Here is a 26,945-nt window from a genome sequence, read left to right on the forward strand (position 1 = left end):
GTGTTTGTATTAGTTAACTAAAATGAGAGAATTCAACGTTCATACTGCTATGTTGTAAGCTACCCAAGCGAAATATGAGGTGTTGTCCCTCCAATTTGTGTGTGGAGTCACTCACAGAGAGGTCAGTGTGGGAAGGAGAGTTATAATGGTTCGTAACCAGGAGATCCAGTTGACCTTGGCGTAAGTGTTCAGCAAAATAGTTGCCGAGTCTATGCCTGGTCTCCTCAATATACAGGAGCCCACATTAGGAACACCGATGCAGTAGATGAGAATACAGAATACAGAATACAGAGCCTTTATTTGTCATTCGGTACCGAGGTACCGAACGAAATTACGTTACCAGCAGTCACACAAAAAAAGAAACACAAGACACATAACCCCAACACAAACACCCATCACAGTGACTCCAAACACCCTTTCACTGTGATGGAGGCAACAAAACTTCCGCTCTCTTCCCCACGCCCAAGTCCCCGTGGCCGAGCCACACCGGGCGCTGAAACATCCCACGGCCGAGCCGGGCGATGGAAGGCCCCGCGACCGTACCGTGCGCAGCTAATTCCCGCGGCCGAGCCGTGCCGGGCGATGGAAGGCCCCGCGGCCGAGCCGCGCCGGGCGATGTAAAGTCCCGCGACCGAGCCGTGCCGGGCGATGTAAAGTCCCGCGGCCGAGCCGCGCCGGGCGATGTTAGGTCCCGCGGCCGAGCCGCGCCAGGCGATGGAAGGCCCCGCGGCCGAGCCGCACCTGGCGCTGAACCGTCCCGCGGCCGTACCGGGCGATGGAAGGCCCCGCGGCCGAGCCGCACCAGGCACTGTTAAGTCCAGCGGCCGAGCCGCACCTTGCGATGGAAGGCCCCGCGTTTTTTTTTCCAGCGCAAATGGAGATACGACTCGGAAAGGGTCGCATCTCCGTTGAGGAAGAGATTTTTAAAGGTTTCCCCCACCCCCCCACCACCCCCCCACCACCCCCCCACATATACACAGCTAAAGATAGACTATTTCATACATCTAACACTAACAAATAGACAAGAAAAGAAGAAAGACAAACAGACTACAGGGCAGCGCCGCCACTTCCGGAAGGTTAGAGGAGGTGAATTTGAACCTCTGTCTCACCTAGAAGTATTGCCGGAGTCAAAGGAGGAGATAAAAGGATAGGTGTTGCATCTCCTGCGGTTGCAGTGGTAAGTAGCTGGGGAGGGGATGGTTTGGGTGGGAAGGATTGAGTGAACCAAGGAGTTACAAAGGGAGCGGTCTCTATGGAAGGCAGTAAGGGTGGAAATTAGGAGATATAATAAGTGGTGGGATCACGTTGGAGGTGACGGAAATGTCGGAGGATGATGTGTTTGATGGGGAGGCTGTTGGGGTGAAAGGTGAGGACCAGGGGAACTGTGTTCTTGCTGTGTCTGGGGGGGAGGGGGTGTGAGAGCAGAACTACAGGGCACAGCGGAGATCAGTGATGGAGCCATGAATGACAGAAGGGGGGAACCCACGTTCCCTAAAGAATGAGGACATGTCCGATGTCCTGTGGACACTATGAACTGAGTTTGGATATTGCCTTGTTTTGCAGCACACACTCAACGCTTGGTCCACATTCAGTCGGTGCTGAAGAAAGCTCCCAGTTACCGCACATTAGAACGAGAACTCATCGAATGGCAAGAGCGGGAACTCTTTGAATATTTTGTGGTCATTTCATTAAAGAAAAAGCCTTCAAAGAATACATATCTTCCTGAAGTATCTTATCAGTTTCCAAAGGTAAATACTAAGATTTAAAAGGCCCAGTAGTCTCTGAGCACGGCGATTCTTTGTGTGCTGATCCCAGAAGAGGATGTCCTATGATCCACTACAATCGTTCCACTCATGGAGTCATATAGTTTGGAAACAATCCCTTGGTCCCACTTGACAACCTTCACCCCACTCTTTGAAATCTCTCTTACAGGTATAAATCTTTCAGGATTTTTGTCTTTGCACTACCTCTTATGCTTGTGCATGACTTGATCGTACTGGTGTATGGTATGACTTGACTCGACAGCAGTCTACAGATAACATTCAACTGCCAAAACTTGGTTCTAATTCGTCAGCAGGCAAATTTACCTGACCTTGAAGTTTTCCAATAAAGTTAATGTTTCTTATATTGTGTTAAAAATAACTTCCTGTGTGTGTAAAGTATGACTTTTGTGACGTATGAATATTTCATCTGCACCTTAACTACATGTGAAAGCCACAGAGAGTAGAGTTGAAAATTATACAATGGTTGTCCAACAGTCAGGTACTTTGAATAAGCAGATAACTGTCCAGGTACAACGTTAAATTAATCCTCCTCAACAATGCAACGCCAGTACATTTACTCATGACCTACTGGGTCAGGTGTAGGCAGCCAGGATCATGTATATCCCTGGAGGAGTATTGGGAATTGGGTAGCATACTCAAGAAGGAAATCAGGAGGACAAAAGGATGCATGAGATAGACCTGGCACTTAAGATTAAGAATAATCTAAAGAGGGTTTAAGTATATTATAGGGAACAGGATAACAGGAGAGAGAATCGGGCTCCTCAAAAACCAAATGAGGGATAAAATCTACATGCATTTGAAAAGACATAGATTGTAGACATTGTCACCATGGTTTTGTGCGTGGGAGATCATGTCTCATGAATATGATTTGAGCTTTTCGAAGAAATAACCAGGATGGTTGATGAGGGCAGGGTCGTTGATGTAGTCTATACGACTTAACCAAAACATTTGATAACATTCGCATGGAAGGCCCCTGTGGATGAATAGGTGCATGGGTACCAGGGAGAATTAGCTAACTGGATACAGAATTAGCTTCATAGTAGAAGGATGCTATTCGGACAGGAGGCCTGTGATTGATGGTGTGCATCCAGAATTGGTGCTGGATCCATTGCTGCTTGTCATCTATATCAACAATTAGGATGAGAAAGTACAAGACATGATTAATACGTGATATCTCAAATAAAACAATCGATATCATAGACAGTGAAGATGATCATCAAGATGGTTACAGTGAGATCTTGATCAACTGGGCAAGTGGCCCAAGGAATGACAAATGGAATTTAATTTAGATAAGCATGAGGTGTTGCATTTTGGGAAGTCAACCCAGGGCAGTGCCTTCACATTGGATGGTAGACCCTTGGGGAGCTTTGTAGAGCAGAGGGATCTTGGATTACATAGTTCCCTGAAAGTGGCATTGCAGGTAAATAGGTTGGTGAATGAGGCTTTTAGCACACAGGCCTTCATCAGTCAGAGAATTGAGTATTAGAGGTGGGACGTTGTGCTACATTTGTGCAAGACATTGCCAAGGCCACACTTGGAGTATTGTGTTCAGTTTTGGTCACCCTGGTATAGGAAATTACTATTAAGCTGGAAAGAGTGCAGAAGATTTACAAGGATTTTGCCAGGACTCGAATGTCAGGCCAATATATTATTCCTTGCAGAGGAGGTGGCTGAGGGGTGATCTTATGGAAATGTATAAAAATCATGAGGGGAAGAAACGCATGGGCAAATGGGATTATCTTAGATGGGGCATCTTGGTCGGCATGGATGAGTTGGGCTGAGGGGCCTGTTTCCATGCTATCTGACTCGGTGACTTTCTATTTAAGTATATATTTAATTCTTCTTTATAATTGACAATTTAGCACGTTTGCACAATATTGTCTGGCACGCCAAGCATTACAACTTGCGCAAACAAAATCTTCTCTCTCACTGATCATTTTAATAATTATTTTAAATCTGTGAGGACTGATGCTGATTGCACTTTCTCCTTTCTACCATATCTAAACCCTAGGAATCTATGTATAGTACTTTTGTGATTAAATACGATTATAAAATGAAATATACTTGGTCCATGCCGACCAAGATACCCTTGTAAATCTTCTGCTAAAGTATCAAAATGTTACGTTTTGCCATAGATGGGTTACAGTAATAATGACTTTATGTATTTATGACTGTAAAGCAAAAATAAACCAATACCAATATTTGTAGATATTGTTACGATACAACAATTTTGCATGGTTCACTATGAGTTTCATTAATAATTTACGTAAAAATTGTGGTATATTAAGTACTACCAAGATAAAACCCTATCTTCTATGATGCTGCACAGTGTGCTTATGCAGAACGCACCACTGACAGTGTAATTATTGGAATTGTTGATGATGTCCAGGTTGTAACTCAAATTTTGCTTCTCCTCCACAGCTAGAAAGGCCAACAAAACAGGTACGTGAGGCAGAGGAACGACTGAAAGCAATCCCACAGTTCTGCTTTCCAGATGCCAAAGACTGGAGTCCAGTGTCAGATTTTACCAGGTAAATCAACTGAGAATTATTCAAGCAGTTCATGAGAATGAATGCACAGGCACAAACTTTCGCTAAAGTATAATGGGATCTAAGGACTGCAGTTCATGTACAATTTTTCCATAAACTAGAATACCCATTTGATTTCTGAATAAACTGGAATATTGTCCGATTCACCTCTACCCCATTGCGGACATTGAACTCTGTCTCTAGACTTGGTGCGATACAATGCTGAGAACTATATTCTATACTGACCTGCTGAGTTCCTCCAGCACTTTGGTTAAAATGAGAGAAGTATTGCTGTACTTTTCCAACAACACCTATACTACTCGTTTCATGATGAGGAATAATCCACACCAGCCACAGTGTGGAAGTTATTACATCCATAATTTGATAACAAGAACTCATTTTGATAATGAATTTCAAAGTAATTTAGAGTGGTTTTGATGAATATGTTTTGATGAACGGGTAGATAAGGTATTTAAAAAGGCCTTTTGCCCCATTGGCCTTCATCAGTCAGAGTACTGAGTATAGAAGTTGGGAGGTCATCTTGCATTTATATATGATATTGTTTGAGGCCACATTAGAGTATCTGATTACTAGTTTACCGTGAGTTTGTTTATGAAGAGATTGGTTTCCCTCCAAAAACGAGGCAGGTTGGGATTTTTCTTGGTAAATTGTGAACTTTCTCATCATCATTGAAATAAGTGTGTTCATAGTTGATGGCTAGGTCTGGAATTCAGCTCCATGTATCTGCTAACACAAAACCAATATTTGGTTAGCCAACTATGCCTCCTCAGGCTTTTTCCTCTCAGCATAGTTGTAGAGTCATAGTCATAGAGTCGTACAGCATGGAAGCAGGTCCTTCAGCGCAACTTACCCATGCCGACCAAGATGTCCCACCTGTCTGTACCTGTCCATACCTGTCCATATCCCTCTAAACCTTTCCTACCCATGTATCTGTCCGAATGTCTTTTAAATTACGTTATAATACCTGTCTCAACTGCCTTCCCTGGCAACTTGTTCCATATACCCACCATCCTCTGTAATTTTGTACATTTCAAATAGGCCCTAGTAAATAGTTGCAGAAATTTCAATTATTGGAAGAAAGAGGTAAAAAAAATAGTTTTGAGAGGGTTATGACCATGTGATGTCCCCAGCACTTCAAATGTGGAAATATAGGCATAAAGGAAATATCATCGTTTGTGTGTAAAACAAAAATTGTCATAAATTGTTCTTCCCTCTAGACTTAAAATAAAGAAACTGAATAAAACCCCAAAGTAAGAAAAACATCCCTGAAAGAATTCCAGACCTTGTTGAATACTTCCAAAATTAATATCTATTGTTAATAATTTTTTTCAAACAAATCAGGTACTGTAACGTATGTGTAACATTAGTTAGTGTTGAACCTAGCCCATCCTTGCATAACTGCAAATTATTGTCAATGGAATAAGATGTTAGTGAGAATCTCATGTGCCCAAGTAGATTTCATCAATGTTTCTTCACTGCGTTTGCTTTTGAGTAACTTATCATGATCCTCTCTATCAGTGAAACGTTCTCATTCATGCTCACCGGGGAAGATGGCAGTCGACGATTTGGTTATTGCAGACGGTTATTGGTGAGTATGATTGTCCTTGTCAGGTTTAACATTCCATAATGAAACTAAGCTGCATTTAGCACCCCACTATGCCTTCTCAGAGTAATATAAATGATCGTTAATTACAGCCTTCTTACTAGCCCTGACTTGAATGTCTTCATTTTTTTTAAAGTACTTATTTTAGATTTTTAGATTTAGAGATACAGCGCAGAAACAGGCCCTTCGGCCCACCGGGTCCGCGCCGCCCAGCGATCCCTGCACATTAACACTATCCTACATCCACTAGGGACAATTTTTTACATTTGCCCAGCCAATTAACCTACATTGGACTGTGGGAGGAAACCGAAGATCTTGGAGAAAACCCACGCAGGTCATGGGGAGAACGTACAAACTCCGTACAGACGGCGCCCGTAGTCAGGATCGAACCTGAGTCTCCGGCGCTACATTCGCTGTAAGGCAGCAACTCTATCGCTGCGCCACCGTGCCGCCCAACTTTAGATTCAGAGAAACCATTATATTGGACAAGGAAAGACTAAATCATTCCTAGTCAGACAGCTAAATGTCAAAATGCTCCCAATAGTGAGGGGATAGGCTAAAGATACAGATAGAATGGTCCCAGCAGATGATGACAGGAGTTTCTGACCTACTTCACAGATGCTCAAGGTTGGGGTGATATAATTTCTGCAGCAGAGTCCCATGCAATACGACTCAGTCCACTTTCCCTGGAATAGGCTGCCAGTGTTTGGAAAGTGGATATAAACTGGTGTAAAAGTGAAGTATTGCATGCAGGCAGTGAAGAGAAATACAAAATCGAGTGCAAAGCAAAGAAAAAGAATCTCAGAAAAAATAATCAAATGGTGACTAGCTATAGAATTCATTGCTCATCTCAAATTTTTCAAATAAATAACATGGAAATTGAAACACGATACTGTGTGTGATGGATTATATTTTTTAATATCATGGCCCTTAGAAGGATGAGAGGGGATCTTATTGAAACATATAAGATTATTAAGAGATTGGACACATTAGAGGCAGGAAACATGTTCCCAATGTTGGCGGAGTCCAGACCCAGGGGCCACAGTTTAAGAATAAGGGGTAGGCCATTTAGAACAGAGATGAGGAAAAACTTTTTCAGTCAGACAGTTGTAAATCTGTGGAATTCTCTGCCTCAGAAGGCAGTGGAGGCCAATTCTCTGGATGCTTTCAAGAGAGAGCTAGATAGAGCTCTTAAGGATAGCGGAGTCAGGGGGTATGGGGAGAAGGCAGGAACAGGGTACTGATTGAGAATGATCAGCCATGATCACATTGAATGGCGGTGCTGGCTCGAAGGGCCGAATGGCCTCCTCCTGCACCTATTGTCTATTGTGTATTGTCTAAAGATAGCGGAGTCAGGGGGTATGGGGAGAAGGCAGGAATGGGAAACTGATTGTGAATGATCAGCCAGGATCACATTGAATGGCGGTGTTGGCTCGAAGGGCCGAATGGCCTACTCCTTCACCTATTGTCTACAAACTGCAATTCCAATGTCACAGTTTCCATCTCCATTATTAAAACAATACCCCCTTCTGTCGGTAGGGAGGTGACGTTTTGTTTTTGAATGGCGAGAGAGTGAAAGATGTTGGTATTCAAAAGACCTTGTATCCTTGTACATGCATCACTGAAAATTAACATGCAGGCACAACACACAATTCAGAAGCCAAATAGTAGATTGATCTTTAATTGCAAGAGGATTTGGGTATATACATCCAAGCTCTTACACCAATTATATAGGTTCTGAGTGAGACCATGCCTAGAGTCCTGTGCACAGTTTTGATCTCTCTAATATCCAACAGAGCAACTACAGCTCGGTTTCAGTAGATTCATTCCTGAGTTGTCAGGTTTCTTGCAGAGGGAGAAATTAAGCATTTGGAGAAGGTATCAGCAGTTGTAAAATATATAAATCCCCAGGGCCTGACCAGATGCATCCTTGGATCTTGTGGGAAGTTAGGAAAGAAATTATAGAGGCCCTTGCAGAGATGATGGCTAATGTTGTATTGTTATTTAAGAAGACCAGCAAGGACAAGCCAGGGAACTAGTGGTTGGGAAACCTGACATCAGTGGTGGTACAGTTGTTGGAGGCGATTCTGAGGGACAGGATCTACTAGCATTTTAAATAGGCATGGGTTGATGAGGGATAGTCAGCAGGGCTTTGTGTAGGGTAAATTGTATCTCATGAATCTGAGTTTTGTGAAGAAGTCCCCAAGAGGATTGATGAATGCAGGACAGTAAATGTTGTCCATATGGACCTTACCAGAGACTTTGAGAAGGTCCCACATTGAAAAGTTAGAGCATGTGGAATTCAGGGTGAGCTAGCCAAATGGATTCAAAATTGTAGTTGTGGATCATGTTGGACGTCTTCAATGAGTGGTGTACTTCAGTGGTCAGTGCTGGATCCGCTGCTGTTTGTTGCATGCAATAGTGATCTGGATGACAATGTTGTTAGTAAATTTGCAGATGACACCAACATTGCTGGTATAGCAGACAGAGAGGAAGGATCTCTAAGTTTACAATAAGATCAGTTGGGAAGGTGGACCAAGGATTGGGAAATAGAATTTAAGTCTGACAAGTGTGAGAAGGTGCACTTGGATATGTCAAACCAGGGCAGGATTTGCACAATAAGTGGTAAAGCCCTGGAGAGTGTTGCAGAATAGAGAGTTCTGGGAATGCAGATGCATGGTTCCCTAAAAGTGGTGAGACAGGTGGGCAGTGTGGCGAAGAAGGCATTTGGCACACTTGCCTTCATCGAGAAGGGATTGGAGTACAACAGTTGGGACATCTTGATGTAGCTGTACGTCATTATTGAAATCACACTTAAAGTACTGAGTGCAGTTCTGGTCGCCCAGCTGTAGGAAGACTGTCAATAAGTTGGAAAGGGTGTAAAAGAGATCAACTAGGGTGTTACCTGGGCTTGAGAGCTTGAGGGAGCGATTGAATAGGCTGGGATTTTTGTATTTTGAGCTTAGGAGGCTAACGGGTGGTGCTATTGAGGTGTTCAAGATCATGAAGGATGGGTAAAGAAAGAAGGATTCTTTCCCAGAAAGAAGGATTCTAAAAGTTGAGGTCATAGGCTTAAGGCGGATGGGAGAGATTTAAGAGGGATCTCAGGGACAACACATTTGAACAGAGAAAGGGATAGGATTGGTTTAGAGGGCTATGTGCATAATGCTGCCAAATGGGAACAGCCCAGGATGCCAACTTGGTCAGCATGGACACGGTGAGTTGCAGTGTTTCCATGCTAAACAGTTCCATCACAGCTCTCTCACACATCCATTGTCTTGAGCGCAGAAAAAAATGAACTGATTTTGTTGAAATGTCCTGAAATTCTTTGGGGCCTGTACCTGTGTGATGTTGATGGTCCTTCTGGCTAGGGAACATGAACCAGGGTGTCAAAATAAGGTGTTATTTAGTCAGGGCAAACTAGAGAGGACTTTTCCTCTCATACTATTGTTGAATTTGTGGAATTCTCCAGTCAAGGGGGTGTGAACATGGAAGAGGGTCTTGGGCTCACCAGGCCAGTGCCGAGCATGATACGAATCACATCTGCCTGCACGTAATCCATATCACTCTATTCCATACATATCTATGTGCCTATCTAAAATCATATTAAAAGGGACCACTGTATCTGCTTCCACCACCAGCTCAGGCATTGCATTCCAGTTACCTACAATTCTGTAAAATAAAATTGCCCCACACATCTATAAACGTACCCCCTCCAAACTTAAAGCTATGTCCTCAGGTCTTTGACATTTTCACTTTGGGAGAAAGGTTCTGACTGTCTACCCTATCCATGCCTCACATAATTGTATATATTTCTATCAGAACTCGCCTCAAACTCCAGTCCAGCGAAAACATGGAGTTTGCATGTTTAACGTGTGACCTCATGGGTCTCCTCTGGGTGCTCTGGTTTTCTCCAAAATGCATGCGAATTTGTAGGCTAATTGGCCTCCAAATTGCTCCTTGGGAGTCGATGAGAAAGTGGGGTAACATAGAACTAGTGTAAATGGATAATAGATTATCGGAGTGGACTCAGTAGGCTGGAAGGTCTGTTTCCACACCATATCTTTCAATCAATCAAATGTCTTTAGGCTGCCTGATTCTTGAACAACCAGCACCGTCCCCTGCTCCTCTTTATCTGAAACCCAGCAGGCTTTGAAAAGTTATTTTAGCCATGTTTGAGGCATGTAGAATATACTTTTAAAACAGCAGCATGTGGCTGTAGGTTTACACAACTGCAATTCATACAGTTAGTGTTTTCATACATTGAAATGATCCCCCTCGATAAGAATAACTTTAATTTCCTACCCATACTGTTGTTTTGAAAACATAAGTTCGGCTTTTCTATCCTGGTTTGCGATATTGGCCCACACACCAGCTTACTTTCAATTCTGAGTAAACACATTTGTCAGGAGTTTATGAATTTTTCTTCCTTCCATGTAAAAGAAAGACTGGGATTACTAATAACAGTTGTAGAATCAACATACTGAATTGAACTGCATCATAAGCAACGGGCAGAGAACATTCTCAGGACTGCTACTTCACTGGAAGTTGAGCCGAACCCTTGTTTATCCAGTGAAATGATGATCTTACTGCTTTTCCAGTGTCATTTAGGTACATCTATGAAGAAATTTCAGATCTTTTGTTTCACTTAAATACATTAACAATATAAAAAGAAATCTAATCCTTCATTTTGTTTTAATTCATAAAGACCTTTCCTGGATGGAATATGTTTTTATTGGCATTTCCCACAGGACGGCTTAGAGCTGGTGGCTTTCCAAAACCCCTGGCAAGGTGTCAGCATTCCAGCAGATTTGACAATGTAATTTTAAGTAACAATGTTACATGGTTGATTTAATCAGAACTTACGGGATCAATTCAATGCCTAATAAGGGAAAGCAAATCGTCTCTTAGTCAGATGTGAACTCCATCATCTAACCATCTATTAATACCTTCATTAAAATACACATCCCAGCAAGTAATGACACATTTATCTGTAGCTATAGCCAAAGTGTGCAAGGCTCGGCTGCATGAAGATTTGCATTCTGCTTTCTCTTAATCTTCAAATATGATGAGCACACTGCTCTTTCTCTTTCTTGTTGTTTAGTTTTTAGCTTAGAGATATGACGTCAAGTCAAGGCCTTAGGTCCAACAAATACATGCCAACCAATGATCATAAGTTCTAGCTCTAACTGACACACTGGGGAAAATTAACAGAGGGCCAATTAACCTACAAACTCGCATGTCTTTGGAATGTGGGAGGAAACTGGAGCACCCGGAGGAAACCTCTCACTGGTAGAGTGTGCAAATCCATGCAGCCAGCACCCATAGTCAGTCTTTGGTGTTGTAAGGCAGCAACTGGCACCCAGTTGTCTTGGCATTAAAACGAAATCTCAGTGCAGACTTACTTGCTCATTCGTACCCCAGACTTCTAAACGGTGAAATTCCTGAATCCCATTGGCCTTTTAACATCTCGCAATCAATGTTTGAGCATTTACCCACCATGTTCAAAATGATTTTGATCTTGCCTTTTAGCCCGAACAAAAATTGCAATCCTTAAGAACAGTAGACAAAAAACAATGGTTTCAATCCACGTGTAAAATGATGCTTTCATAATAAATCAATTTTTGTAGAATTTGCAAAAATATTTATTCATGCCTATTTTCTAATTTTATTTATGTACTTTAGTGCTGTATGGCAGACTTAAGCGGGAACTTACTTGACGTATATAAATTATTTATATCTAGTTACTATTATATTTTAGTTTGTTATATTGCAATCACTTTACTTTATTTCATAATATAGTTTACAAAATGACTCCAGGTATCTTTAATGCAGTGAAGTAACTAACACTGAAAGGCACTTTTTTAACTTGCAGGATGTAAACTTCTAAAGTTAGGCAAATATCTATAATGTTTATACAGATGTCTGAAGAAGGGTCTCGACCCGAAACGTCACCCATTCCTTCTCTCCATAACTTCTCTCCGGAAGTTACTCTTTCTCTGGAGTAACTTCTGTCCCGCTGAGTTACTCCAGCTTTTTGTGTCTATCTTCGGTTTAAACCAGCATCTGCAGTTCCTTCGTACATATAATGTTTATATATATTTTTTCTTTTCATTTCAGCCAAGTGGAAAAGGTCCTCGCTTGCCAGAAGTTTATTGTGTCATCAGTCGCTTGGGCTGCTTCACGCTCTTTTCAAAGGTACCGTGTAATACTTTGAATGTCAGCAATGATAGTTTCTTATCAATTGAGAATTAGGAAGGCAATGTCAGTTTACCTGCATTTGGCCCTAATCCCTTGAAACCTCTCCTATATGACAAACATCCACAAAATATAGGTCCTCTACCAGTCTCCAACAATAAATGTCCACAGCATGATCCTGGAAAATATGACAACTTTCCATATCTCACAAGCAACTTTTCAATGAAGGCAGACATTGATGATGAAATCCAACATTGTTTGTGGCCATTAGAGGAAAACAAAATGTTAATATCAAGAGCTTCAACCTGGAAAAAAAGTGTTATCCTTGAATTTTGTATTTTTCTGTTAATGGTATATTTCTGAACCATGGACTTTCTATAAAAAGTGCCTCGGTGAGCTATCATAAAAGCTGTTTTTACTTTAGACTTTGGAGTTACATTGTGGAAACAGCACCTCTCTGCCAACCAGCGATCTCCCTCTACGCTGGCACTAAATCTATTCTACACATTGAGGACAATTTATAATTTTTACCGAAGCCAATTAACCTACAAGCCTGCACGTCGTTGAAATGTGGGAGGAAATCAGGACACCCGGAGACAACCGGGAGATGGTACAAACAACGTACGGGCAGCACCCATAGTCAGGATCGAACCCGGGTCGCTGGCGCTGTAAGGCAGCAACTCTACAGTTGCACCACCATGCCATCTTCACAAAATTCACTGACCGGATAAGAGAGCCAATGTCAGTAGGCCAACCAGCACTGAAACTCTAATTATATTCAGTTGGATCCGACAAGCAGGCATTGTTGTTTGCCGGATACGAGACCTCTAGAACAGATACACTATTCTGTCACGAATAGAAGGGATGATTCATGAATGTTTTCAAAGTCTCCTTAAAAAGAGTGTCACATGCTCGTGAGCTCGTAGGAATTCTCAGCATCATACTTCAGGAAAGGATGTTGAGGAGCTCTGCCACAATGATAAGGGATTGTAGCTATGAAGGAAGGTAGGAAATGATTGGACTCTTCTTCCTTAAGGTTTTCAAGATGATGGGCAGTTTTGATAAAAACAACAAAAAAGGATTTATTTCAAATGGCAAGTCAGGAAATAAACTAAAATCTAAAGGGAAACCTAATGGAAATTTATTTTGACTGAAGATGTGTTGGAAGCTGACTCCATAAATAAAGTAATACACAAGTTGTGCAGGAATGAGTATGAACGTTATGAACAAAAAGTGGAGATGTTGGATAAAAACAACAGCCTATTCTACAGCATAGGCAGAATGGGCTGAATACCCTTCTGTGTTGTGAGTTTCTAGAATTCTCAGGTTCTTTATGGTGAGAGGGGCAAAGTGTAAAGGACATGCATGGGGTATGTATTTTACACCGAAAGAGGCGGGCTCCTGGAATGCACTGCCAAGGGTTGTGGTGGAGGCAGATACAATAGTGACATGCAAGAGGCTTTTAGATAGGCAGATGGATGTGCAGGGAATAGAAGGATTATGGATCACGTGAAGGTATATAAGATTAGTTTAATTTTGCATCATGTTCGGCATGGACATTGGGGTGAAGGCCTGTTTCCTGAGTTGTACAGTTCTATATTCCCTTCATAGTAACATGTCTACTCTCTCCATGGATAATCTCCACTTTGAAGGTTTCTCATTGTCGATTCCCGTATACCAGAGTGGGATCATATTTTTTACTTTTATGCATAATTGTTCCAGAAATATATTTATCTGAATGACTTTTCCCCATCATTCATCAAAAGGTTTACCCTCAAATGTTGCAGCAATCCATGAACTTCACTTGGTAGACAAAATACAGCATGGCTTTAATTTACCAGGTCATTTTTCCCCTGCTTAATGTTTTTAAGTGGAAAAACCACCAGAGGTTTCTGTTCTACGTTTGGAAACTGCCCAAGGTTTCCCATTGAAGTTGGATTGTAGCAGTGGGGTGAAGTAGCCCCTGCTGGAAGGGGACAATGGCTGAACCTTTCATCCGTAACAACTGAATATCCGGTGCTGAATGCAGTCAAAAATGTGCAAAGCTTTGGTCTCTGTTGTAAGTGGTGATAGAAAGGACTCTTAATTATACTGGATTAAACATCAACATTATCCAAATCATGGAAACAGATGGCAAAAATATATTAAAAGGAAACTTCTTGAAAGCATTGTAAAAATACCTTTGGCTGGATTTGAAATCAGTCTAGCAGCAAATTGGCAAGCGCATGGGATTTTTCATCAGTGATGGCAGCCTGGTGCTCTGTTTATTCATGTTTGCAAGTGTTGCATGATGTAAATTATCAATTGGCTGAGGAAAAATGAATATATGCAAGTGAAACAAATTACAGATTTTATGTTTATCAGCATGGGGCTAATGCTGGGAAAATGGAACACATCCATTTCTAGTGCAATGTTTCATTTACCGTTCGGGTAAACCAGGTAAGGTGTAGCTTGAAGCTTCTTGTCCTTTGCATTTAAGTACCAGTGTTTAAAGCTGGTGCCTCATGATGAAAAGATTATGGACCATGTAGCAAAGCAATCTGGTTACTTGCTTAGGATCCCTTGCTTAGGGTCCCATCCATGTTCTCCAGAGATGCTGCCTGACCCGTTGAGTTACTCCAGCACTTTGTGTCCTTTTGTGTATTACCATCATCTGCAGTTCTTTATTTCAACTACATAACAATGATATTACCTTACTCGGTTATAGCGGACAATCGGCAATAATGGATACCATTCCTCCCCCTAAGTTCTGTTATAATGTGGGTTTACTGTATCTTATACACAGTAAGCACCTTATCGTCTAGTTTGGATTCCATGACTAAAATCTGCAGTGATTCACCCACCATTATGATTCATTTCCTTGCTTCATGTGTGAATGTAGCTGATGTATGTGACTGGCATCAAAGATTTAAGATAAGAGTGGAGGGTCTTGGATATGCTACTGTGACAGGAGGCCAAGATTTCTTCATTTCATTAAATTCTTATTGTATCACCTATGATGCCCCAGAATTTAGAAGCTGAGATGTACCTTCCCAAAGTTATATATAGTTGTTAAATTGTAAATGAAATTAAACAGAAGATGAATATGATAATCATCATTTACCTCATGCTGACAATTTAATCTGTCTTGCCATCAACGTAACTGAGACAATTTCATTCCTAATATGGGCTGTTAAACAATTTTTTCTATTCATCCATCTTGAAATCATGTAATGATCCCTAATGACTCCAAAACGTTCGCGATTTCCACAATACCATCCCCCCCATTGACGAACTGTACACTGCAAGGGCCAGGAAGCGAGCGGGCAAGATCATCTCTGACCCCTCTCACCCTGGCCACAAACTCTTTGAAGCACTTCCCTCTGGAAGATGACTGTCAAAGCAACCACAGCCAGACATAAAAATAGCTTTTTTCCACGAATAGTTGTTCTACTCAATAATCAAAGTCTCTGGTTTCTTTTTTGCTCTGGTTTATTTTCACCCACATGTTTAGACTGTAATGTTGTATCCTTATTGTTTTGATGTGTTTATGCTTTATTCTTAATTATTAATTGTATGTTTGTGTTGTCATTTGTGAGCGGAGCACCAAGGCACATTCCTTGTATATGCATACTTGGCCAATAAACTTATCCAATACTTTGCCATGAGGAGGAGGCAGAAATGTGGAAGGAACAATTAATGCAACTGCCATTATCTAAACATTACAGTGGCAGAACAGTTTCAACTTTAGATAGTTCCTCTGTCCCTCTCTTCCCCTCCTCCTTCCCAGATCTCCCTCTATCTTCCTGTCTCCACCTCTATCCTTCCTTTGTCCCGCCCCCCCTGACATCAGTCTGAAGAAGGGTCTCGACCCGAAACGTCACCCATTCCTTCTCTCCTGAGATGTTGCCTGCCCTGCTGAGTTACTCCAGCATTTTGTGAATAAATAGTGGCAGAACAGTTGTCTGCCCTAAACTGCTCCCTTCCACCACATTTTTTTCAACTCTTCCCACTCTGATATAGGCACCAATATTCCTTCCTCTAACCATTGTATTTTATAAATTATATGGGATAAACTTATCAAATCCTAACTGCTGAGCCTCAGCACAGTGAGGTTCCCAATGTCGTGCGTATTCACTCCAATACACAAATTTTATTTGATAGGTCCATACATATCATGTCATTCTGACTATTTGCTCTAAGTTGTCGAAGCAAACGTTGAATCTGACCAAGCCTCATTTGTATTTGAGGCCAGATCTTTACTTAAAGAAACAACAAAAATATTTTGCAACTTTGTGCAAGCCATAGATAAAATTATAGTTTGGCGACCTGAGCCTTCCTTAACAAAGCAGAGAATTCAATCAACAAGCAGTCATGTAGGACATTTCTAGTTATCAGCTCGATAATTTTGATGACTAATGCCAATGTAGAATTTGATGGTCTGGATTTTCCGTTTTGCACAATCTTAAAAACAATGTGAACTCATTTATTTAAAATTGGTTGGCAATGGATTTAAGGTGATGTATTGCTATCATTTGAATTGGAAGAGAATGATTGAACTAGAAGGAACAGATTAGATAAGGGAAAAGTGGCGAAAAGAAAAGCCAAATCTCACAGGTTAAAACAATTTGCAAAATGTCTCACTGTTTCTGCCCTCTTAATGAAATAATTTGTTTTTTCCTCCACTTTACATAATTTACCCTGGAATCACTCATCAAAAAGATGCCTGTGCTCATTTATGTAGGTTCAGAATGTCTGTCCTAAACTTTGGCCTTGGAACTGTGAATCTCATTATTTACCTTGGTGTGTCCAAGTGTTTTAAACATGTAAGCCTGTAGTGAAGCCCCTTCTGAAATGTTCCTTTTTCACATTTCACAAGCACAATTCCCTTCTAGATCCTTATTTCTTTATCTTGCATCGGCTCAATTTTTCTTTTTGACCAAATTTACAACCTATGGTCATCAAAGGTCCCCATAACTTTGGTCATCCTTATCCCACCTACTTACTGGAACCTGCTAGTTCTGAACAATCAACTGGTCTGTAAACGATTCCATATGTCAGATGTAGACTTACCCGAAAACAATTGCTCCGAGTTTACCCTCCCTTACTCCTGCCTATCATAAAGTTGTAGTTTGCCTTACTTCAGTTTAGTACTTGCCCGCAAGGTCCAGCTGCATTTCAGCTTCCACCTTAATCGATGAGCTAGTCCCAATATTTTCCTCTCTGTTTTAAGTGTCTTGTACAATGATTGGAATACCTTCAGAACTCCTCAGGATAATTCAATCTTTAAGCAGCTTGGTCACAATCACCAAAAAGTACAAATCTTAGAAGTTGGAAATCTGAAAGAAAAATAGAAATTGCTGCAGATACTCAACAAAGTATCTCTGCATACATTTGCAGAGAGAAACAAAGTATATTGTTTTTTTGGTTTGGTGACCTGTTATTGGAACTGATAAAGTGAGAAAACAGTTGCAGAAAAGGGTGGGGGAGGGGAGTGGGTAGAGAGGACAAAATATATTATTATAGTATATTTTAGTATAGTCTGAAGAAGGGTCTTGACCCGAAAAGTCCCACATTCCTTTTCTCCAGAGATGCTGCCTGACCTGCTGAGTTACTCCAGCATTTAGTGATACCTATTAATATAGCATGGTGATCAAGATACTTCAGCCCAACTTGCCCACCCCTGCCGACATTCTGCTGTGTGGCAGAAATGCTGTTGATGTTATGGGAAGAAAGATTGGTGAATGCTGGTGAAGAGTAACGGATCTGTCTGGAGGAGTGCAAATAGAAGGAAGTGAAAAAACAATACACGAACCGTGAAATGAGGAATACCGTAATTGCCGGAAATTTGATATAAAGGCATCAGACTATAACTGAATGGAGAGCTTTTGCCATTGACTGGAAAAACAGACTTTCCGACCTTTAGGTGAATGAGTTTCAATATCTGGACTAAAACAAAAAGCTTTAATAAGTGTAACACGCTCTGCCAATACTTTCATGGCTCGAAGTTGAATTTTATTCAATCCTCTGGGCCATTTTTTTGCCAATGGTTGTGAAGCAAATAATGGCATTCATCTGCTCTTTAGGTGAGGATAAAAATAAGGTAATTATTTTCACATTTTCATTAAACTATTTAAATAACATGAAATCATAGTGTTTCAATGTGTTTCAATTAATTTTATTATTTGATATGCAGTTTTAAAAATAACAATTAGTCTGAAAATTATGGAAATGAAATATAATTTAGAGACATAGAATCATACAGCGTGAAAACAGGCCCTTCAGCCTAACTTGCCCACACCTGCCGACATTTGGCCCATAATCCTCTAAACCTGTCCTATCCATGTACCTGTCTAAATGTTTCTTAAACGTTGACACCTGTCTCAACACCCTCCTCCGGCAGCTCATTCCATTCAACTACTACCTTTGCGTGAAAAAATTACCCCTCGGGTTCCTAGTAGATCATCCCCCCCCCCCTCACCTTAAACCTATGTCCTCTGGATCTCGAGTCGCCTACTGTGGGCAAGATACTATGTGCGTCTACCCGTGTTTGTAAACCATTAAAATTGCTTATCGACTTAGAAAAAAGGAAGGCCCTTCTGTAGCATTGCCTCATCTCACTGCTTGTCCAGGATTTCAGGAACATGTCAACCTGATGCATATTCAGCTCTGGAGCTTTAGTGTCTAGCTGCTTTGGCTTATTAGCCTGTACCTAGCTTAGTGTTCTGCATTAAACCTTAATAAATGGGGCTGATAGGAACTGCCATTGGATAGCTGAATCCAGCATGATTCAATCCAATCTCTGAGAGAATGATGTCCAACCATATGAAATAGTAAAGCTGAATTATTCATTTTCTGCAACTGTTAGCCTGCTAGTGGAGTGGTGACTGATAATGGCAGAAGATTCCAGTCACCAAAATTACAGTTAATGTGAGCGTAGGATACTGCTACTTTCTGAGATAAGTGAAGAAAGATAAATGAAATGAGTCATAAGGTCATAAGTGATAGGAGCAGAATTAGGCCATTCAGCCCATCAAGTCAACTCTGCCATTTGACCATGGCTGATCTATCTCTCCCTCCTAACCCCATTCTCCTGCCTTCTCCCCATAGCCCCTGACACCCGTACTAATCAAGAATCTATCTATCTCTGCCTTACAAATATCCATTGAGTTGGCCTCCACAGTCTCTATGGCAAAGAATTCCACAGATTCACCATCATCTCCTTCCTAAAAGAACATCCTTTTAGAGGCTATGACCTCTAGTCCTAGACTCCCACTAGTGGAAACATTCTCTCCACACCACTCAATCCAAGCCTTTCACTATTCTGTATGTTTCCATGAAGTCCTCCCTCATTCTTCTAAATTGATGGGTAATTGATGGTGACAGGTACATAATGAGTCAAAGAGCTTTATCTGTGCTGTATGACCCTACGATTACATATCGGCGATGGAACATCATGATGGCTACCCTGTGCTATTTAGTGTTAAATTTTCTCCAGATTAACATGCATCTTCACATTTATCATTATTTAGTAACCTATCATCTGAACTCTATTCAAATCTTCTTACAATAACTAATCATTCATTGAACATGATTCCGCTCATCTCGTATATAAACAAGGCCACTAGTGATTGAACATGTAAAGTTTGCTTTCATTACCTTAGATGCCGAGAGTTTGTTAAACCAGTATTTCACAGATCAAATTCCACAGCTCCATCTGTTTTTAATCACAGAATCAAAGTCTCTAGAATGTGACTGAATAAGTCAAATTCCATTTTAATTGCAGGATTTCAGGATTTGTTTTTTCAACAGATGTTGAGGACAGTGGTTCATGATTCTGTTTTTTTTCCTGTGAATAGAAAAGAGGCAATCGTAGTGTTGATAAGGGAATCAATATGCCATCTTATTTTAATTGAAAGCTAAATTCTACCACTGTTCCATGGAACTTCCATTATATATGCAGTCCACTGCTTGGATCTGATCGGCTATCATTTGTACAGTGTTGTGAGCTTTAAATGATAATTCTGGTGTTACTTTGGAAATTGGACACATAGAGCTAAGGTGGCACATTGAAAGAGAAAGTGTGAAACATTGAAGGATCCACAGATCCAGGTTTAATCCTGATACCTGGTACCCACTGTGGGAAACTTGTAGTGTGGATTTCCTCCGGGTACTCCACTTTTTTCCCCACATCACAAGGATGTGTGGATTGGTAGGTTAATTGGTCACTGTAAAATGCCCCCAATGGTGTTAGAGAGTGGTGGAGTCTGATGAGGGGGGAGGGAAATTTTGAAGAGAAAGTAGGGAGAATATAGAAAATGATTAATGGTGAAATACTGTAAATGGGTTGTTGATGTCTCAGTGGGCCAAATGACCTGTTTCAATGCTGCATTTCTTAATGCTATAAGTCTAAAAAGAGATGTTGAGGGGCTAGAAATATAGGGATGGGTGACTAATAAAAAGGGCGAGTATAACAGGTTGAGAGAAATGGAGGAAAGAGTACTATGGGATTGAACAACTTTGGCATTTAACTGGAGTTGCCTTCATACATTGAATAATTTGAGCCAACTCTTCTTTATATTTTTGTTGTGATTGAATGCTAACTTGTTCAAGAGAAAGTGCTGGCAACGAACTGATCAAAGTGCAAGTTGGCAGCTGAACCTCAAGGTTAGCCATTCGAAAAGCAGGTGAATGGTGCACGATAACACAAACGGAAGGCATTCTAACTCGGTGAAAGATTGTACCTGTAACCTTCTCATATCTTGATTAGTTCATATTAGAGCATGCATTCTGCTGCATAATTACCTGTAGAACATTCGTGGACACTCTTCTAAAATCTGCACAGTATTTTTGAAAGCCAAATATATATCCACAGTCAAACACTTTGGAGTAAAGTAAATGAAAAGCCGCATGCAGATGAATCAAACTGATGAGCAAGTCTGCGTAAAAGCCTCTTTCAAGTTAGCTTTTACCTCGACATTAATGGGCTTGGTATTTTCAGGGTATTTATTAGCATTATAAAGATTTTTGACATATTAATCAATAGGTACATGAAATCATCAGAAAGTAAAACAATTTGCAACCTGGATGTTTTTCATCCCACATTAATTTGCATAGGTGGTTCTTAATCCCTTCCCATTTAAGATATTTTGAATATACAGAGAATGTTTGTTACATGTGACGAGTAGATTGGGTAGAAGCACAGAGTAGGAGAATCAAGAACCAGATTGGGGTTGAACCAGATTAGCATTTAAGGTGAGGGAGAAAAGATTTAATAGGAACCTGAGAGGTAACCTTTTCACACAAAGGGTGGTTGATGTATGGAATGAGCTGCTGGAGGAGGTAGTTGAGGCAGGTACTATCGCAACATTTAAGAAACATTAGGATAGGGCCATGGATAGGACAGGTTTAGAGGGATATGGGCCAAACACAGTCAGGTGGGACTAGTGTAGATGGGACATGTTTGCTGGTGTGGGATAGTTGGGCCAAAGGGTCTGTGACTCTATGACTACATATATTTGTTGCTTAACTACACAAGATTTAAAAACCATTTTAAAATGAAATAAATAACTACATGTGTGAAAATGTGTTGTCAATTGTCTGGATGAGAGCAATAATGAAACAAAAGAACTGGTGCAGATTATACTCACCCCTCTGTTGTTATTTAAATAGACATGGTTCATCCATACCACAACTTTGATCTTTGATTCATATCCTTATTATGTCAAAAGGAAGAAATATCTATTATCATCATATCATATCATATCATATGTATACAGCCGGAAACAGGCCTTTTCGGCCCACCAAGTCCGTGCCGCCCAGCGATCCCTGTACATTAACACTATCCTACACCCACTAGGGACAATTTTTACATTTACCCACCAATTAACCTACATACCTGTACGTCTTTGGAGTGTGGGAGGAAACCGAAGATCTCGGAGAAAACCCACGCAGGTCACGGGGAGAACGTACAAACTCCTTACAGTGCAGCACCCATAGTCAGGATCGAACCTGAGTCACCGGCGCTGCATTCGCTGTAAAGCAGCAACTCTACCGCTGCGTTACCGTACCGTACCAAAAATTTCAATTGACCCCGTATTTATATCCCTTTAGATCAAGATAGCTTTATTTGTCATCCAAATTGGACGAAATTCAGTCACCCACAGTCCAACAATAAAAGCATTAAATAGGCATTAAAATTTATTAGGGTAATGGTTTATAGATTGTTATATCCTTGTGTGGAAAATATGTCTGAAAATTAAATCTGGAGAAGGTCTCCGACCCAAAAAAATCATCTGACCATTCCTTCCACAGATGCTGCCTGACCCACTGAGTTTCTGCAACACTTTTTTTGTGGAAAATATGCATTACTTTCATATCTGAATGATTTAGTTTTAGTCTTTCGTCTTAATTGTCGAAATGATACTGCTCCTCATAGCCTCTTTATTCTTCCGCTCCAGTATTTTTCCTATTCTCTATAAGGAACTTGAGTTCAGTTTAAAATAATTCCAGAAATACAAATTAGAAGCATAAGTAGGCCAAATGGCACCTCAAGCTTGCTCATCCATTTAATAAGACCATACTGTAGCTGTTCCTAGGCACAAAGCCCCTCTCCTCCACACTCACTTCACTAACATTTTACTTGTTTGTTTTATAAAAAGTCTTTATCCCCCTTTTAAGACACTCCTATAGTCTTTTATTCCTCCGTGGATTGGTTCTTTCTGGTCTAAACCTTATAATTATCATTGACCCCTTGATGTCTCATTTTAAACTCTATGGACTATAAATTCTAGTGTTTGGTAAAATACAGATTAAAACATTTCCAGTCTACAGTGAGGCCTGCAACCTGTGAGGTTCTGGAGGCACAAGGAACTGCAGATGTTGGAATCTTGCGAAGAACACAACCTGCTGAAGTAACTCAGTGGGTCAGACAGCATCTCCGGTGGACATGGATAGCTCTGAGGTTCTGTTGTGTACAAGACTCAAAGTGTCATAGGCAGTAGAAAAGCCGAACATAAGCAGTTGTGCAAAAAACTCTTTGCACCACCTCCCATCATTGCAGGCTGTGATGGGGAAGGGAGCGTGATTACCCCGAGAGTGTTTTGAGTGACAAAGTGTGGCGGTGAGCAATGGGATATTATGAGGAATGAACACATATAGTGGGCATCTGGAGAGGATCCTGGGTGGATGATGGTGTATGGAAGTAGAGTTGATATAGTGGAGAAGAGTTGGAAACATATTGGGTTAGAAGATGATTGGATAAGTATGAGAGACAATTGGTACACGCATTGGATGATTGGAGAGGGTTGTGTATTGGAGGGTAGATGATAATAGAGATCAGCTGAGAAGAGCCACAGGAAAGAAAGGAACCATCTTGAAGGGAGCTGAATGCCTCAGATATTCTGACTGTGACCCAGGCTTGGCCAGGGCCTTTAATTAAATCTGGTGAAGGTCTCAATCCATTAGTTAGGGCTAGATACACAGCTTGAGCAGCATGTTGCTTGTGAGCCTCATATTGAAGGAGAAGCTTGTTCTAATGATATCATTCATCATCACCTGTATTTTAAACGTGTCACCAATGCAGTTTGTTCATTCAAATAATTCCGAGATCTTAGTCATTCAATTCAATGTCCTCAAAGATTAAAAGAACAATTTTGTGTCCTGAGGAAGATGTTGATCAAATAATTTTTTTATTTTTTTTAACAGATTCTGGATGAAGTTGAGAGGAGGCGTGTAATTTCTGCTGCTCTGGTCTACCCATTCATGAGGAGTCTGATGGAGTCGCCTTTTCCTGCTCCTGGAAGGACCATAAAAGTCAAGACATTTCTGCCAGGAGCTGGAAATGAAGTGAGTGACTTTCTATTAACGGGATATTCGTGCATACTCCAACAGAGATTATGGATTCGACCAAAGGTTTATGAACTGTCAGCAAAGGACCACTCAGTGTGCAACATCTTTGCAGACCCGCAAATACATTGAATATTCCACACTGAGTTGAATCTATCAGGTGATCTCTGCGAGACACAAAAATCACAAAGCACTCACTATCGTCTAAAGATGGTGTCTAAAATGATACATTTTCTATCAAAGTTTTGTGGTGAAACTGAGGTCTGGCTATGGACAATAAGACAGTAATTCAAACAAGATGTCCATTAATCACAAATCATAAACTGAAAGCTGTAATGTTTTTAGTTGAAGTAAAACTAGGTGTAAAAAGTGCACTATTCCTTATATAACCATATTTAAAAAATATAGTCCACATGAATTATTGGTTATGATGATAGTTATTTAGAATCAGAAAGCATTCAGTATCACATCATATGCATCATGATCTTCCGGAAGCAATGGACAACATTGTTCCTGTGGTATATAGGTACCAGAATGCTTCCTAAATCTAAATGATGTGATCTAAATCTAAATAAAAGTAATTGTCTGGTATATCAATTAACGTACCAGCAACTGGAAGACTGCTAACTGGATGATAATGGTGTTTGACAGCTCGATATTCAACGCCATCATCCCCTTTAAACATCTCATCACACTGAGAGAGCTGGTCATCCCTACGCAATGGAATCCTCGACTTGCTCACTGCAATCCCTCAATCAGAATGAGTTGGCAACACTTTCTCCTCGCAGGACATCAGCATAATGGCACTTCAAGGCTGTGTGTTCATTCCTCTGCTCCATTCTCTCTACACCCATGCCTGTGAACCCAGACACAGCTCAAACGCCAGTTTAATTTGCCAATGATATCGTCAGTTTTAACTGTTTAAGACAAGTCAGGGTGCAGGAGGGCGATCGACAATTGGAATGAACGGTATTGGAACAACAATCTTGCTCTCAACATTAGCAAGTCCAAGGAGCTGATAGTTGACTTCAGGAAGGGCAAACAAAGGTCCATGAATCCCTCTTCATCGATGGAACGGTAGAGAAGAGAAACAATGACTTCAAGTTCCCTGGGTGTGCATATCCCTGAAGATCTGTCCTGGGCCCAGTACATTGATGCAATCACGAAGAAGGCTCTTCAATGCCTCTATTTCCTCAGAAGATTTAGAGAATATGGCATGTCAATTAAGTACTTTATTGAACTTGCACTGATGTACTGTAGGGAGCATACTGACTGGTTGCATCACAGCCTGGTCCAGCAACTCGAATGCCCAAGTACAAAGAGGCTGCAGAAAGCAGGAAGGAATCTACAGATCCCAGCATTGAAGGAATCTACTGCCTCAAGAAGGCAGCTAATATCTTGGAGACCCACACATCCTGACCATGCCCCTTATCTTACTGCCACCATATTAGAACCTGAGAACTGTTACCACCAGGATCAAGAGCAGCGCATTCTCAACAATCATCAGGCTCTTGGACTACACTGCATGACACTAACTTCAACCCTAACTCAGCAATAAACTGTCATGGACTTAATATTGGTTACACTACAGACTTTGGATTGCACTATTATGGTCTGGTATCTGGTGTAACAGATAATTATTGTATTATTGTTTATTGTACATTTATTTGTTGTGTTGTTGCATTAATGCACTTGCAGAGTTGCAGCAAATAAGGAATTTCATTGTTCTGTTTGTGATGCCATTGACAATTAAACTTTCTTGCCTCTTGAATCTGCTTGGATCACAGGCAAGCCAATGGCCTAAACATTGAATTTTACTTTAGTTTGGAGACGCAGTGCGGAGACAGGCCCTTCCCCCCACCGAGTCCGCGCCGACCAGCGATCCCTGCACACTAACATTCTCCTACACACACTATGGACAATTTACAATTATACCAAGCCAATTAACCTACAAACCTGTGTACATCTTTGGAGGGTGGAAGAAAATTGGAGATGCCGAAGAAATCCCACGCAGGTCTCAGGGAGAACGTACAAATCCGTACAGACAAGCACCCATAGTTAGGATTGAACCCGAGTCTCTGGCACTGTAAGGTCGCAAGTCTACCGCTGCACCACAGTGCTGCCATCTAATTCTCTCATATCAGCACCCCACCCCCCCACCCCTTCTCATGCAATCCGATCCTTCCCCCTCATACAACTTTCTTTCCACTCTCCCTGCCATTGTCACCCACTTCTTTCCCTCTCCTCCATCCACGCAGGTTTCCTCCCATGTCACATAGATGTGAGGGTAGTGGACTAATTTGCCACTGCAATTGGCCTAATGTATAGGGCAATAGGGGTTCTGTTGATGAGAATGGAGGGGAAGAATAAAATAGGAATAGTAAATGTTTTTATGGTCAGTGCGGACTGAAAGCTTTTGTACTATGCTGAATGACTGCGTGACCAAGTCGCGTGATGATGCTTGACTGCATGACTCTGCATGACTGATTCATGTGACATTGCATGACTGCGTGACTCTCTGTATTGACTGCATGACTCTGTGAAACTGTGTTACTGTGCATGACTGACTTTACACGGCAGTGTCACATGTACCTGTGTGGCTCTGTTGTTCAGCAGTCTGACCACTAACTTTGTTGTTTTAGGTGATTGAGCTTCGCCGCCCCATGGACTCCCGGTTGGAACACGTGGATTTTGACTGTCTTTTCCGTTGCCTCAGCATACGTCAAATTATCAGGGTGTTTGCATCTCTGCTGCTTGAACGGCGGGTGATATTCATCGCAGATAAACTGAGGTAAAATGGCAGCATTTTATTTTGTTTTCGTCCATCTGTCCTTGAATGACTTGGGATCATAAGAAATCATGGAAATGTATCACAGACATGACCCTGATCAATAATGTTATTTCCTTAACAATACAATCTTGTAGCTAATTTCATGACATCAGTAACAAAAGTAAATTTGGTGTTAGAGTCATGCAGCACAGAAA

General features: G+C 41.1%; 1 protein-coding gene across 3 annotated transcripts in view; it reads left to right on the forward strand.

The window, feature by feature from the left end:
• Positions 1-26,945, forward strand: part of dennd2b (DENN domain containing 2B) — a 243,904-nt gene that overhangs the window by 194,969 nt on the left and 21,990 nt on the right. For all 3 annotated transcript variants that reach the window (XM_078415402.1, XM_078415401.1, XM_078415403.1), the window contains 6 exons: positions 1,564-1,748; positions 4,206-4,315; positions 5,852-5,921; positions 12,057-12,134; positions 23,820-23,960; positions 26,603-26,751. In XM_078415402.1, the coding sequence (XP_078271528.1) occupies positions 1,564-1,748; positions 4,206-4,315; positions 5,852-5,921; positions 12,057-12,134; positions 23,820-23,960; positions 26,603-26,751 (733 nt within the window). The remainder of the gene's footprint in view (positions 1-1,563; positions 1,749-4,205; positions 4,316-5,851; positions 5,922-12,056; positions 12,135-23,819; positions 23,961-26,602; positions 26,752-26,945) is intronic.

The sequence above is a fragment of the Rhinoraja longicauda genome, chromosome 18 (genome assembly GCF_053455715.1).
Source record: "Rhinoraja longicauda isolate Sanriku21f chromosome 18, sRhiLon1.1, whole genome shotgun sequence".
Taxonomy (NCBI): Eukaryota; Metazoa; Chordata; class Chondrichthyes; order Rajiformes; family Arhynchobatidae; genus Rhinoraja; species Rhinoraja longicauda.